This window comes from Phalacrocorax carbo, chromosome 5 (assembly GCF_963921805.1).
Source record: "Phalacrocorax carbo chromosome 5, bPhaCar2.1, whole genome shotgun sequence".
NCBI classification, from domain to species: Eukaryota; Metazoa; Chordata; class Aves; order Suliformes; family Phalacrocoracidae; genus Phalacrocorax; species Phalacrocorax carbo.
The window spans coordinates 54,272,910-54,288,571 of record NC_087517.1 but is presented as its reverse complement, the minus strand read 5'-3'; the positions used below and the strand labels follow the sequence as shown (position 1 = coordinate 54,288,571).

Sequence of the window (15,662 nt, the reverse complement as noted above, 5' to 3'; positions counted from 1 at the left end):
GTTTTAGAACATCTTCCTACGAGGATAATTCTAGCCATATGACAGAGGAAAATCAGAGCGAAGCTAGTTTCAGCCTCCTACAGACCCATTTCAACAGGAGCACAATTTGTGCTAATTATCAAAATTTAAATGAAAGGTAAAGTCCTTAATCATAATTATTTTTTCTAGATCCTGACATAGAAAATTATTTGTATTTTGAAATACTTTTGTTGCATCAAATGGGAAAAAAATGCTGAAAATTTCTGGAAAAAGAATAAAAAATTGTCACCTCTGTCTAACACTGAAGTCAGTGTACAGTTCTCAACAGCTTTTTTTAATTTAGAAGGGGGGGAAAGGGTTCTGAATAACACAAGGTCCTTCTTATGTAGCAATTTTTCAATATTTATGATCAACTATTTTTATAAAGTAAATGAGATCTGTTCTAATTTAGCAAAATTTCTATGCATGGGAAGTTTCAAGTGGTATTTCCTGCAACTTTTCAGCAAGGCTTGCCCACAATTTTGATTTTCAATTTACATTAAGCACAAACTGATAGGCTTTGCTAAATAGGAACATGGGTTTATGTACGCTTAGAAGTTAGCAAACTTTTATTTTGTTGAATTCGGTCCTTCGTGGGAAAGCGTATCTCAGTGAATTAAAGGGAAAAAACTCTTAAGTAAAGCTGGTACTTGCAGACAATTGCTCAGTCCAGTTCAAACCAATTCAAAGCAATGGGCACAGTGTAATATCCATGCATGGCTACATTCAATAGTTGCTTGTGGCAAATAGTGTTCATGATCTAAGAGACCGTTAGCACAATCCACACTATGGTTTTCCTGAAGGACGTTTGTTCAGATGTGAAGGTTGGAAATTGCGTATCATTCTGCGGATATGAAAAGGAGACCTCTGCTCAGTCTACCTGAGGCATGATTGAATTTAATGCTCACGGAAAGCTGGGGCGGGGGGGGGGGGGGGGGGCGGGGGGGCCAGGGACCAAAACACAATACAACCAATGAAAAACCAACCAGCTAAAAAAAAACCAACCCCAAAAAACCCAAAACACCACAAAAACCAAAACACAAAACAAACCAACCCAGAGACAGTGAACCAATAACATTCCCTGCACATGGTCATCTTTGACAGATTTGGTGAGAACATTTAGCATCTTTTTTTTTTTTCTTTTAATTCTTGTTTTTATTCTCGAGCATTTATACTAGGTCTTTAAGACTGTTAGTCTGGACATGAAGGACAACATAAGCGGACTAATCATATTACTAGTATTTACTTGCAAATATTAAACTTGTCTTTTGAAAGACATACAGATATTCAGCCATTGGAAGAATTATTTATACAATGTGCGCTGCATTCAAAATCAGCAATAACACAGACAAATCTTTGCCACAAGGTGACCTTAGGTTTCTTCAAGAAGGCCATAATCTGGAATGGCAAATAGCTACAGCCCAGAGTTCTCAAGGAAATTCAAATAATGCCCAGGAGACCAATTTAAATATGGAAGTGGAAAAGCAATATAGATTTATAAATAACAACAATGACAATGAAGAACATGTAATTAAAAGTTATGCACCCTATGGGTATGTCTGTAGTCAAAGCACAATAACATAAAAGTACCCAGTTCCAGATGGAGTTTAGTTGTGGTAACACAGACCTTTTACATGGCTTACTTTATGCTATGCTACGTATTCTATTGCCACTACCCAAAGAACTTGTTTAGCAGTGTAGACATATGCTGAGATAACAAAAAAGTGCAATGTTATGGAGTGAGAAAGGGGGTGTGAAAACATTATCAAGTATTTTTCTTTTAGAAGTATTCTCTACTACATAAGGTGAGTGCACTTTCAGAGAAGTAAGATCAGCTATGTTGTCAGGCAGATCATGTATCTATGACAGTGTTTGAGACAGGAGCTGTGAATTATCCTCTTCTGCATACCCAGGTCAAAACAGAGTGCGAAAGGTTTTCAGTGACAAGAATTTGTGGTGTACAGCGAATCTGAAAATTCTGGCTAAAACATAATTGAAACTTTTGAGATGTAACACTTCAAGAAGGTTTTTGTATGAGTTTGAGACCTCCATTAGGAAGCATCCTGATACTTAATGCCTTCCCAGTTACTGTCCTTTACGGGACTTTTCAGGGCTTTTTCCTAGCAGAAAGCATGAAGAATATTACAGTATCAAAACACCAGAAATGGATGGACCTGAATTTAGCATTTTGCTAAATCCTTTCAGCTGTTAGCAGAAGTATACCATCTGTGTTTAGAGCAGAACAAGGACACTAAATTCTATTTTTAATATTAAAGAAATCACATTATGGGTTCATTGAATGCCATTTCACAATTCAAGTGGCAAGCTGCAACATAATAGAAGTTATAACAGATAAAGAATATTATTTAATCAATAAGTGTAATTATGATAAGTTTATCATAATTAGGAAGACAGAATAACTGGCATGCCTATTAACTGAGCAATAACTCCCTGAAAGGAGAATATTTCAATATCCTGACAGATCATATTGCTCTGTAGAAGGTTTTCCTGTATTTTCAGTAAGCCAATCTGGTCTGTCACATACTCAATTTCTAACGCCAACATGTGACAGCATGTGTTTTTCAATGCAGCTACGTCTGCCACTGTTAATTACCAAGTCATCTGACTGCTGTACCAGAAAATAAAAATGCCAGGATGACATGAAAACATTGAAAAAGCTATTTGCAAGGAAGCCACTTCCTTGTGCTACAGAGCAAGTTTTCTGATCCTAAGAGAGGCTGTATTTAACCATGGCAGACAGCAAGAGGAAAGAATTCCACAGCAGATTTTAGTACCAACCTAAACAAAAACTTGCTGAATTCAAAAAAGACTACCTATGCATTTCAGCGCCAGTAGACCTGCAATAGACTTGCTCATCAGTAGATCTTTCCTTCCTGAAACAGCAAGTGGTACTGTTTGTAGAAAAGACTATAAGCATACACATGCAGAGCTTGAAAAAAAATATTCCTTAAAAAAAAAGTACGCTTTATTAGTGAAACAGAGGTGTTAGTCCTATCGTTCTTGTATAGGGACTTACTAGTAGTCGCATTTTTAATGAAAAAAAAAAAAGAAACAATGCTTTTTGATTTAAAACAGCAAAGAGAAGACTCTCGAAGACCAACACATTTTGAAAAGGCAAGCACAGAATCACTACTGATGCCTATACATTTTACAGATCTGTAGCACTTAATGATGACAGTTTGTTTTATTAAGCTACATACAATTAAAGCAAATAAAAACAAGTCATTACTTGAATGCTAAGAATGAAGAAAAACTGCTTCCAGAAAGTACCATTCTTTGAACCATAATAGGAAAAGGAAAGGGAAACAATTACAGACGGGAAATCCGAGAACACATCAGCCAACCTAATATTTGCATATCATGCAAGAAAAGAAAAATGCTTTTGCTGAGCCACTCTCCACCATCTTTGAAAGGTTGTGGAGGACAGGAGAGGTGCCCGAGGACTGGAGGACAGCAAATGTCAATCCAATCTTCAAAAAGGGCAAAAAGGAGGACCTGGGGAACTATAGGCCTCTCAGCCTCACCTCCGTCCCCAGAAAGGTGATGGAGCAGTTCATCCTAGAGGTCATCTCCAGGCAGGTAGAGGACAAGAAGGTTATCAGAAATAGTCAACATGGATTCACCAAGGGAGGATCATGCCTGACCAACCTGATAGCCCTCTATGATGGTGTGACTGGCTGGGTCGATGAAGGGAGACCAGCGGATGTTGTCTGTCTTGACTTCAGTAAGGCATTCAACACTGTCTCCCATAGCCTCCTCACAGGCAAGCTAAGGAAGTGTGGGTTGCATGAGTGGACAGTGAGGTGGACAGAGAACAGGCTCAACAACAGAAAGAGGGTCGTGATCAGCGAGGCAGGGTCTGGATGGAGGCCTGTCACTAGTGGTGACCCCACCAGGGGTCTATGCTGGGTCCAGTCCTGTTCAACATATTCATCAATGACCTGGGTGATGGGACCAGAGTGTAACCTCAGCAAGTTCGCTGATGATACCAAGCTGGGAGGAGTGGCTGATACACCAGAAGGCTGTGCTGCCATCCAGCGAGGCCTGGACAGGCTGGAGAGCTGGGCCGAGGGGAACCTGATGAAATTCAACAAGAGCAAGTGCAAAGTCCTGCACCTGGGGAGGAACAACCCCACGCACCAGTACAGGCTGGGGCTGGATTATGGGCAAGTGGCTCTGTTGAGAAGGACCTGGGAGTGCTGGGGGGCAGCAAGCTGACCCTGAGCCAGTAACATGCCCTTGTGGCCAAGAAGGCCAACAGTATCCTGGGCTGCATTAAAAGGAGTGTGGCCAGCAGGTTGAGAGAGGTTATCCTTCCCCTCTACTCTGCCCTGGTGAGACCACATGTGGAGTACTGTGTCCAGTTTCGGGACTCCCAGTTTAAGGAGGACAGGAACTGCTTGAGCAAATCCAGCAGAGAGCTACCAAGATGATCAGGGGGCTGGAACATCTCCCTTATAAGGAAAGGCTGAGACACTTGGGTTTGTTCAGTCTGGACAAGAGAAGACTGAGGGGACATCTTAGCAATAATTATAAATATCTAAAGGGTGGGTGTCAGGACGATGGGACTGGGCTCTTTTCAATAGTGCCCAACGACAGGACAAGGGGCAACGGGCACAAGTTGGAACACAGGAAGTTCCACCTCAATATGAGGAAAAACTTCTTTCCTGTGAGGGTGCCAGAGCAGTGGCACAGGCTGCCCAGGGAGGTTGTGGAGTCTCCTTCCCTGGAGACATTCAAAATCCACCTGGAGGCGTTCCTGTGCCCCCTGCTCTGGGTGTCCCTGCTCAAGCAGGTGGGTTGGACAAGATGATCTCCAGAGGTCCCTTCCAAGTCCTACCATTCTGTGATTCTATGAATTGTTACTAGCAGAAGCAACAGAAGTAAAATATTTACTAAAATATAGTCCCAGGCTAGAACTGCTGAACTAGTGAGGTCATATAGTCAATGAAAATAGAGAGGCAACTGTCACTAGCAACACCAAGAAAGCAGAACTTTATTAGCAAAAGTGAAGATACATCTACAATGAAGTGTGGCAGCACCTTAGAGGAACCTGAGAAATCTCTGAGCTAGGTGATACGTCGACATACCACAGATGAATGCCACATAAGGATACTAAGTGGGTTCTAAAGCAATATAATCACTTTAAAGCAGTCTTTTGCTTGATTTCTTAAGTATCTCAGATGGTCCTTGTTCCGGAGTTAGTCCATTTTGAATAAATCAGGAATTACTGTCACAGGCTGACTTGTTAACTACAAATACCTGTGTAAAAAGGAAAAAAAAAAGACCCTTCCCCCAAAACACACATACAAAACCCCCCAAAACACTAGCCCTGATTTAGCAAGACACCTTAGAAAGTTGAGCCCTACCATGAGAAAGGTAGCAAGAAGTAATCACTTTAACAGAAAGGAAGACAGGATAAAGAAATAAGAATTGATATTTCTACATCTTGTATGTATAATTTTATCACTTTGGATCACATAAGACTATAAACACCAAATAAAACTACTGATCATCTATAGTATTTTCTTAGTTTCATAGGATTACAAAACCAGAGAGTGTATTGAAACAATAAGAGACCATTTCAAAGTGTTGTTCTTACTACATGCTTGCTTGAACTGTACCCCACATTTGAAGGTGTTAACTACTTCTAGTACATATGAAATTGCTATACTTACTACTCCCCACCACAGAGCGTCTGCATAGCTGCCAAACTCTGTTTCTCCAGAATCATTTACAGCATCTTTTTCAGCCAGGTACACAAAATAAGAAGAAAAAATCAGGCCCAGAAATCCAATGTAGAGTGTAGTTATCAGTTCCTGCAAAGAGAATTAAAATAGTGGCATTATGATATTATTGAGACACTTAAATTACCTGTCACCGGTTTTTTGTAAAACATAATTGGAACAGAAGAATGTAATTTCAGCAATTAGCATTGACACCAACTGTTGGCTGTGCAAATTAATAGAAATCCACTGAGCTCAACAGTGAAAGAATTTACACCATAGCTGATGACTTGGTCCAGCACACACATTTGGGCCCCCCAGTTTAAGGACAGGGAACTGCTTGAGCAAGTCCAGCTGAGAGCTACCAAGGTGATCAGGGGGCTGGAGCATCTCCCTTATGAGGAAAGGCTGAGACACTTGGGTTTGTTCAGTCTGGACAAGAGAAGACTGAGGGGGGGATTTCATCAATACCTACAAATATCTAAAAAGGTGGGTGTCAGGATGATGGGACTGGGCTCTTTTCAATAGTGCCCAACAACAGGACAAGGGGCAACGGGCACAAGTTAGAACACAGGAAGTTCCAGCTAAACATGAGAAGAATCTTCTTTCCTGTGAGGGTGACAGAGCAGTGGCACAGGCTGCCCAGGGAGGTTGTGGAGTCTCCTTCCCTGGAGACATTCAAAATCCACCTGGAGGCATTCCTGTGCCCCCTGCTCTGGGTGTCCCTGCTCAAGCAGGTGGGTTGGACAAGATGATCTCCAGAGGTCCCTTCCAAGTCCTACCATTCTGTGATTCTGTGTGATTCTGTGACTCATTAACCTTTTGGCCACCAAAAAGTAGTTGGGTAATTTTATCAGACAGTGCCACATCAAAAACAGCTTCAGAATTTAGATACACTTTTAGAAATACTAAGACTACTTTTCAAAATTCCCATTTTCTATGGTTAAGTCCAACTACAAGTCCAAAACTTGCCAAAATAGAGGTGAATATGTTTAAACTTTTAGGATCTTTTTGTCCCTTGAATAAGGCAGAACAGCCATACTTGTTCTGCCTTGTTCAAAGAAACGACTGCCTGCCTCCACACTAAATATATTTAACATCATCAGCATGTCTTTATACATGCTGTTTTGAATATAAGGATTTTTGCATCAATTGTTAATGCCATTCCTAAGAGTTCTCAAACTTACTTGTCTGTGTATGAACACTACTGATCCCAGCAGCCTCCATGTACCACCCTGACGGTCAACATGCAGCATTCGTAAAATCTGCAGAAAACGGATGCCCCTGGAACACAATTTTTAAATTAATGAAGACACTAAATATAGAAGAGAAGAAATAGAGGCAGAGAGGGGAAGCCTGTCTCTTCCATAGGACTGTTTTAAGAGAGAGAGACAAAGTATTTTATGTTAGACTTAGCAGGCTGTCTCTTTTCATTCCATTCACCCATCTTTCATCTTGTTTGTTATGAAGGCAGCATAGGGAGATTGCACAAGAGAAGACCAGAACTCTGTATACCTGGCCAGTTAGGGTAACTCAAAGACTGAGGAATTTTGGACACAAACTGTGAATGCTCTAGAAATCATTCATCAACTCATATTTGATCTTCTCGCCAGGATGGGAAACAACATACAGAAACAGCTAACTGAAGACCTGAATTCCTCACCTTTAAGGAATTTCATAGGCAATTTGAACTAGACAGTCGAATATTACTTTAAGATATTTTTTTTTGAGAGTTACTGCAATCCTAGAGCATCGTGGCAGCTAGTGCGCAGAGCACCGTACACTGCTGTGTACCCTCTCATTCAAGAAAACCAAGTGGTGTGACCTTCCTGAGCACAAGTTGGATTCATTCTATCAGAAATTCATAATGACTAACCCCAGGCGTTTTATGAAGAAGCAGCTCGGAGGCATCAGAGACAGGAAGCATGAAAGAGCTGCTGTAAAACTGAGCCAAGAAACTAAAACAGGATACGGGTAGACCCACCTAGTTGGGGAAAGGGGGCAGGGGTATGTGCATTTCTATCCCCACTAGACAGAAATGCATTATGATCAGACAACACACGCAATATTTTTTTTCCCCTGTGCTTAATGGGATCACTGTTTCACACCCACACATGATTGGTGATCTGCTCTGTTACATGATTCTGAACAGTGGCTCATTTTCTCCTGTAAGAATTGAAATAGGAGGTAAAAAATTTAAAACAAAACAAAACAAAACAAACCCACCTTACTCAGACAGCATTATTTTCTTGTATTGCATATAATTACCTGATAGCTGAGGTTGCAAAGACTTGACCTTTAGAGCCCACGCAAAGAACTATCATGGAAGCAACAACTACAATTAAATCTGAAAAATAAAAGTCAGTTGAAAAAAATAAGTTAGCAGCATCTTGTAATGCTTCTGCAAGACTGTCACTAGAACCAATACCAATATTACTTTAACAATCTGAACAGTCATCCCAGTTTAAGTTTTCTGTTTATATATCAAGAGATCTCTGTTGTAACACATAAAGAAAATATAACTGTGTGATACGACAGAAAGGTTTTACTGGGATGGGTCCAGGGTGGCCACATTCTAAATGAATGATGCGTGATACGAGTTACTGCAAAGCAGCCTCAGCAGGCTGGAATCCTTATTAGCTATAACCCATGAGGAATTTCAGCAGTTTCCACCTATTATCTCTTCTGCGTATCTTACTTTCTCTGCTGTTTTAGACAGTATTTTATTCATTGACAGAAGTTTTAGGATTTATTTCATACATAATTGTCTTACTGTTATTTCATCTGTCTAGGTCTAAAAGGGAGAGAAAAATTGGAGTCTAATTTAGTTTAAGTCAGTCGTTACCTTAAGACTGTACTGTAAATCTCTGTGCCTCAAGCCTAGTCAATTTTGGAATGAAACTATTTTGGAGAATGAAACAGTTCTTGATACATATCTGGGAAAGTGGAATTTTGTGTTGCTTTCCAAGCTGAAATAAATTGAATGATGTTTCAGAACACCAAGTGTTCCAGGTGTCAAGAGAAATGACTTGTGGACGGAGTGCAAAGAGGCTGTCAAAGCCATTTTATAGTTGCAGTCACACCTGAGATACAGTTGTTATCTATATAGATATATATGCACAGAGAAGCTAAACTAAACTATTTCATGATTGTAAAAATACCCGGATACAAAATTTTGTAATTTATATTCAGCAAAATTGCAGATAGTTTATGAAAAACTATATCCTCTACTCAACAACAAATAACGTTTCCGAGTAGTGGAAAAAACTACGTCACCGAACAAGAATTGCTTTGTTTCTGTAACAATACTCCTCTTCCAAAATCTGCTTTAATCAATTTATATTCTAAGTTCTTCAGGGCAAAAGTCTTTACATAGTTCTCTTAATATTAGCTAACAGAATACAGATTGATTTTGGATTATTACTTTTCTTTCAGTCAAATTGATAATTGCATGACAAGCATTCTAAATAAAATAATGGCTTGTGACATATATGGAATATATGGATGTAATTTCTAAGAACACTGAAGTCACGTTAGGAAGCTGACTGTAGTGAGTATCAAGGGAAGTCAGGTGCTCAGTTCCAAGTGCATCACTGAAAACCATTTTAATCCAATAGATACACAAGGTAACTACAGTGCATCTATCATGCTCCATCATGCAGTACAAAGACCAATCAGAGTGCAAAATAAAATCATAATAAATTACTCAGGAAAAAAAAAATACAGTTATAGCTATTGTATAGTGTTGGGGATCCTGAGGTCGCAGGAGACAGGACTATGGCCAAGACTTATTTCTGGCAAAGCTTCAGATCACTTGTGAAAAGAAAACACTCTGCTCTTCTGTAAAAACAAACTCAGCTACATTTGTTCTCAAATGACAGCACCATGGATTCCTGAAAGGAAACTCAGATATACGTTAACACTAACGACAAGAGCTCTTGCTCTAACTTGGCTTCAACTACTGCAGAATTTCCACTTCTCAGAACTTTGAAGGACAAGTTTTATTCACTGTTTATGTCAACTTTGCAAGCTGTGCATACTCACCAATGATTGAAATAGGCTTCCTAGCAAAACGAAGCCTTCCCCATATTCCAACATATTTACTGCGGCATCCTGCTGACCATAATCGAACCACATATTCTGTTCCAAAGAATACCACTAATACAATTTCCTAAAAGAAACAGACAGGGAACTAGGTTAATTATCTACTGTATGTCTTTAATCTTTTTTTTCAGAATGTATTAGGAAACATTAAAATAAAATGTAAAATTTGGAAGGTGAAAAAAAAGTCAACCATATCAAAATGATCTAAAGTAACATAGAAAAACCTGTAGAAGTAAAGAAAGAGAAGTTTAAGAGCAAGTTTAAATGCTTTAATTACATGCAGTTTGGCTTTTCTACACGTACTAAAACTGAAAATCATTCCATGCAATTCACTTGGCCTAATTCAAACAAAAGGTTTCCTGACTGAGCCAAAGAAAACAAGCAGAGCCTTTATTCAGAAGATGAGTATTTTGCTAGTGTATTTCATTTCGGGAAGAGGTGTTTTTCACATTCCACTTACCGTATCAGCTTAACCTCCCACTTATTTATACTTTTTCAGTCTTCCTTTAATCTCACATGGATTGAAGAAAGTTTTCTAGTACACATTACCAATATGTCAGTCTCCAGGTGCAATGAAAACACAGTGAGATCTCAAGCGTGCTTTTCCCATCTTCTTGTCAGCATTTAGAGACTTCAGCAGAAACAGAGGTCTACTCCTGAAGCACTACTGGTATCAAGCTATGCATTAACCACAGACCTACACTACGGTATGAATTTGGAAATGCCTACAAAGTTATAGATGTCAAAGACATCTGATATTCTTGTTGATTAGACAGAGGTACAATTATGTTGTATTTGGATCTTAGTCAATGTACAGATAAACCTTGCTTTTTTACAGACTGGTTGAGCACAGCATATCCAGCGTAGTTTCCTTGAGTACCAGGGAGCTGCCCTACTTCCTTATTGGCCAACTAGATTAATAACTGGACACATTCTCTATCCAACAGCGAATCTACTCATTGGAATGGTAACAGGGGCTTGTAATTGAAAACACACAGCACATGGCATACAGAAAGCGTAAAGCAAAGAAACCAATCATGAGGTATCACAGTTACATAGGATAATGCAGATTAAGAGAATGAGCTGCTTATTTCATGGAGTGATTTAATATAAAGAGCAACTGCAAAGACGACGATGTGCTGCTGAACATTTGATCCAGCCTCCTCACATTTCTGCAGGGTTCACTGCTGTTTTTCATAACAGATTGGCAAACAGAACTCAAGATGGTACCTATGATTATTTTCTAAATTAACTGAAATAACCAGGACACAACCCTAGTCCAGTCGAGATAAATAGGAGTCCTATTATCAGCTTCAAAAATGCATGGGACATTGCCCTGAATACCCAGTAAAATAATAGGTCTGTATACAGCAAAAAGAGGGGAAAAAAATGTTATGCATCAGTTGACTTCACTATAATAGTTTTGCGACTCTAAAAAGCCAGTCTCCCGATGGCATAACAAACTGTTGATCTCAGGGCACTACAGTGCTGAAGTTCGACTCCGTGATACTTCTAGAAAAGCTAGGAGAGCATTAACCAGGACCCTTTCCCTTAGTTTTGACAACCTCATAACCTGTGTAAGAAGTCAGATGCAGCAGAACAGCTATCATAATTGTCATAGCTACTTGTATTCCAGTTAGAGTTTCAAAATACAATTAAACTGTCCAGATTGTTGGTTATAATAAATACGGAGCTCAGACCCTTCAACCCAGCCAAGAATCTCTTGTACAGCTTCATTCTAAAAGGATCTACCAGAACCCTTCAGCTTTTCTTTTTAATTAGAGTATTATTAAGTATTTTTCAATAAAATAAAGTAATAATGAACATCATAAATCTAAAGAAACAGCACCTGTAGCAGACACTTTAAGGAAAGCCTGTGTCTTCACAGAATCACAGAACGGTAGGAGTTGGAAGGGACCTCTGGAGATCATCTTATCCAACCCCCCTGCTTGAGCAGGGACACCCAGAGCAGGGGGCACAGGAAGACATCCAGGTGGATTTTGAATGTCTCCAGGGAAGGAGACTCCACAACCTCCCTGGGCAGCCTGTGTCACTGCTCTGGCACCCTCACAGGAAAGAAGTTTTTCCTCATATTGAGGCGGAACTTCCTGTGTTCCAGCTTGTGCCCGTTGCCCCTTGTCGTGTCGTTGGGAACTATTGAAAAGAGCCTAGTCCTATCATCCTGACACCCACCCTTTAGATATTTATAGGTATTGATGAAATCGCCCCTCAGACTTCTCTTCTCAGACTGAACAAACCCAAGTCTCTCAGCCTCTCCTCATAAGGGAGATGCTCCAGCCCCCTGATCACCTTGGTAGCTCTCAGCTGGATTTGCTCAAGCAGTTCCCTGTCCTTCTTAAACTGGGGGGCCCAAAACTGGACACTGTTCTTATGACAGAAGCTTCAAATGCAATGAAACTCTCCATTTGTCCAATTTCACCTAATGCCATTTACGAATCTACAGTGAATGGCAAAATTATGAGCTCTGCTTTACATGAGGTACTGTTGAATTGTCACAGCAAAATAAAGCACCAGAGGCCACCTTTTCCAATCAGGTGATTGTATTTATTTCACAGATATGGTCAGTAAACTCTAACATCCAAGTACTCTTCTGTATGCAGAAGGCTAGTATATCTCCTTTCAACACTACCACGGAGGAAACTCCTTTAACAAAAAGCAATAGCGACCATACAGGGAGCAAAAACTGTCCTCCATTCAAAATAACTGATTTGAGGAAGGGACGTACAGTCTCATCATATGTGATAGCACAGATAATACTGTTCAGATATCCTGAATTACCAAAAGCAAGAGAACCACAAAAAAATTATCTTGGTAGGGAAAAAAAAAAAAGAGAAAAGTTAATGTTTTAGCACAATGAAACCACAAACCACACTCTGACCAGGCACCGTGGCCTTGTCAGGATCACAGTTTCAGTTTCATAGCAAGAAGGTAGAAAGTGAAAGCCTGGATTGTGCTTTAAAGAAGCATGTATTCTCTGCGTAGGAAATTTGCATCGGAGTTGTGTGCGTATGTTTTTTAAAGGCCCTCCATGGTTCATTGGATAACAGGCACACCGGCAAGTATGCAAATGGGGGCTGTCCTAAAGACAATGTGACAGACACGCAGTCAATGGTTACTGTCATCCAGCTCTTTGCATGACATGCAGACAAGCTTAGAGAACATTGATTGTCCTATAGACTCCGGTGACTGGAGGGAACGACCAGTCGGCTTACACCAAGACACATTTTTCACTCCTGACGTTTTGATAAAGGCTTATTGACCTAAATGAGACCCAAGTTATTCAGGGAACATCGGGGGTGAAAGTGCACAAGCTGTTCTTCATGGTCATACACAAAAACTCCAGGTATCCATTAGCAACTGGCAAATTCCCCCTCCCCTGCCCGTGGCTGTGTGACAGACAAAAGTGTTTTTAATATCTTGCACTGCATAAGTCTAATAAGTAGTCTCCTGGGGGTGGGGGAGGCTGACGAATTTCTGCCAGCACACACTTCTTTTAGTGGCCAGAAACTTGCACACAACAAGAAAAAAAATGCACTAGAAATTTACGCCTTCCTGAGCTACTGAAATACTGCCTATATTTTCCCAATTAACAGCTTAACATGAAACTTTACATTAACTAGAAGGATGCCAACCTGATCCTTAGTTCATTTATGTTGCTGGTAATTAGGGCTAATTCCATTTAAAAGGAGTTACCCTGGCAGAGAGCAGCAATGCCTCACACCTGAGAATTTCAGCAAATCTGAGTGGCACTACAGATTAATTTGGTCCACTGTTCCTTCAATACTTTCTCCTAATTGCCTGCTTAACACTTACCTACTAAGTGCACTGTATAAAAGTTTGTGCTTCTCACAATGAATAGCTAGACTGAAAAATGGCTTTGAGAAGCTGACAAAAACAAATGGAAGGATAAAGTCTTGAGCAGACAGGATGTAAAGAATGAGTGAAATCAGAAACAAAGCAACGTTCAGCATGAGGGGAAAATTAAAATACAGAGAAAATAACTGTCTGCAACACACTAGTTGGAGCAGGGAATAAAACTCAGCGGAGGAGTTTTCTTGGTTAAAATTACAGACACACAAGAACTGCACTGTGCAAGGACCCACTCAACCCTATGTAACTTAATTGTGATCACCTTTCTACAAGGTGAAAACAGAAATACAACACTGACATTAAAAAACTCATACTGACATGGTAAAAAGAGCCTTCTGAGATGTGAAAGTCATGTACGTTCATACTGTGGGCATATAGCAGCCCTCCGGCCTAAGAGGAGAGACTTTTTTTTTTTCCTTTTAATTATTGATTTGTACATGGTACCCTCACTTCTGCCATCCCTCCTGCTCAGCCCAGGCATATACTTCATTGCTTTTCAACCACATAATACCAACACAGCCAAGTACCAGATTAACTCTGGATTAAAAGGTAGGGGAGATGAACATGAGATACACGTGTAGATCACTTTTCTTGAAGAACTCTATCAATGCTGGTAACTGTCCAGCTGCGAGCACCTTCTCATAGGTAAATTCACAATACTTTCAACTAAAGGAACAGGCAGACAAGACTAGGGTAACAAGCCTTGGGCATTTCTACTGTGGTACAGTGCTTGATGAAACTACAATAAATCTCCAGGTAGCCATTTAGCAGATGACAGGGAATGAAAAAATTCTCAAAGGCCAGTAAAGGAGCTTGAGTCCTCACTGGTGCATTGGTGCAGGAGTGGGGTCAGCACGTGGGATCCATTTCAGAAGTCTCAAGACAGATTTTTCAGTACATCTCTGTACTTACTTTCATGGTTTTGACATGGAAACAGAAGTTCCTTTGAGTTGATCAAGTACTACATGAACAGTTTTGGGAATTGCTTCAAGTAGAATGAAAGAACCATCAAAATATAAAAATTATCCTCAGCCCAAGACAGATATGTCATAACTTCATCACCTGGCTAAAGCACAGCTCTCACCACTGGTGAAGGAACTTAGGCAGGATCCACAAAAACACAATCCCCTGACAAACATACCCATACTATCTGTCATTACAGCTCATATCTCCACATTTCCCATGGATTAATCACACTTTCATAAGCCTACACAGGGAACACACAGAGAAGGGCTCAAAGAAATAGCTGTGATGAAGAGCCCCTGTATTAGGTTTGACTGGACCTGCTATGGCTAAGGAGACTATTGTCTTGATAAATTTTGGGATGCCATTAGGCAAAAGAATAAGAAAGTCCCTTCCATCAGGGGACAACAGGAAAAAGTTACATATGAAAATGGCTGTGACTGAATTGAAGGAGGAACCAGACTTCTTTAGCTGTGTGACTGAAGAGTCAGGGCTATGAAAACAAATACACACAAGTATATTAGCAAAATGAATATCTGGTTTATTTGGCTACTAAATGCATCTTGAAAAGCCCTTCCTTTACTACTCCACCCCCACTGGATCGGAAGAGCTACAATCCAACGCTGGGAGGCATCCAACATCCACACCGTGAGATAAGGTGCAGCAGCAACTCCAAAAGGAAGGACTTAGCTGAAGAAGATGTTTTTAAGCAATTAGGCAGATTAATAGCTTGGAAGAAACACAGAGAAACGAACAAAAAACCCACCACAACAAAATCCTGACATAGAACGGATCATGACACCATAACAACAGTTATTTAACAGATAAATAAATTGTCTCCAGAAAAAGCATCTGCATAGAGAATATATTGCCGGAGGCTCTGTCTGTAGATCTCAAAACTTTAGCTGGTCATGGAGCATCACAGAAGTTCATGCAGCC

General features: G+C 40.1%; 1 protein-coding gene across 2 annotated transcripts in view; it reads right to left on the bottom strand.

Moving 5' to 3' along the window:
• Positions 1 to 15,662, bottom strand: part of KCNQ1 (potassium voltage-gated channel subfamily Q member 1) — a 377,552-nt gene that overhangs the window by 272,150 nt on the left and 89,740 nt on the right. For both annotated transcript variants that reach the window (XM_064452526.1, XM_064452527.1), the window contains exons 3-6: positions 9,810 to 9,936; positions 8,034 to 8,112; positions 6,953 to 7,049; positions 5,718 to 5,858 (exon numbers count right to left, since the gene is read on the bottom strand). In XM_064452526.1, coding sequence (XP_064308596.1) covers positions 5,718 to 5,858; positions 6,953 to 7,049; positions 8,034 to 8,112; positions 9,810 to 9,936 — 444 coding nt within the window. The remainder of the gene's footprint in view (positions 1 to 5,717; positions 5,859 to 6,952; positions 7,050 to 8,033; positions 8,113 to 9,809; positions 9,937 to 15,662) is intronic.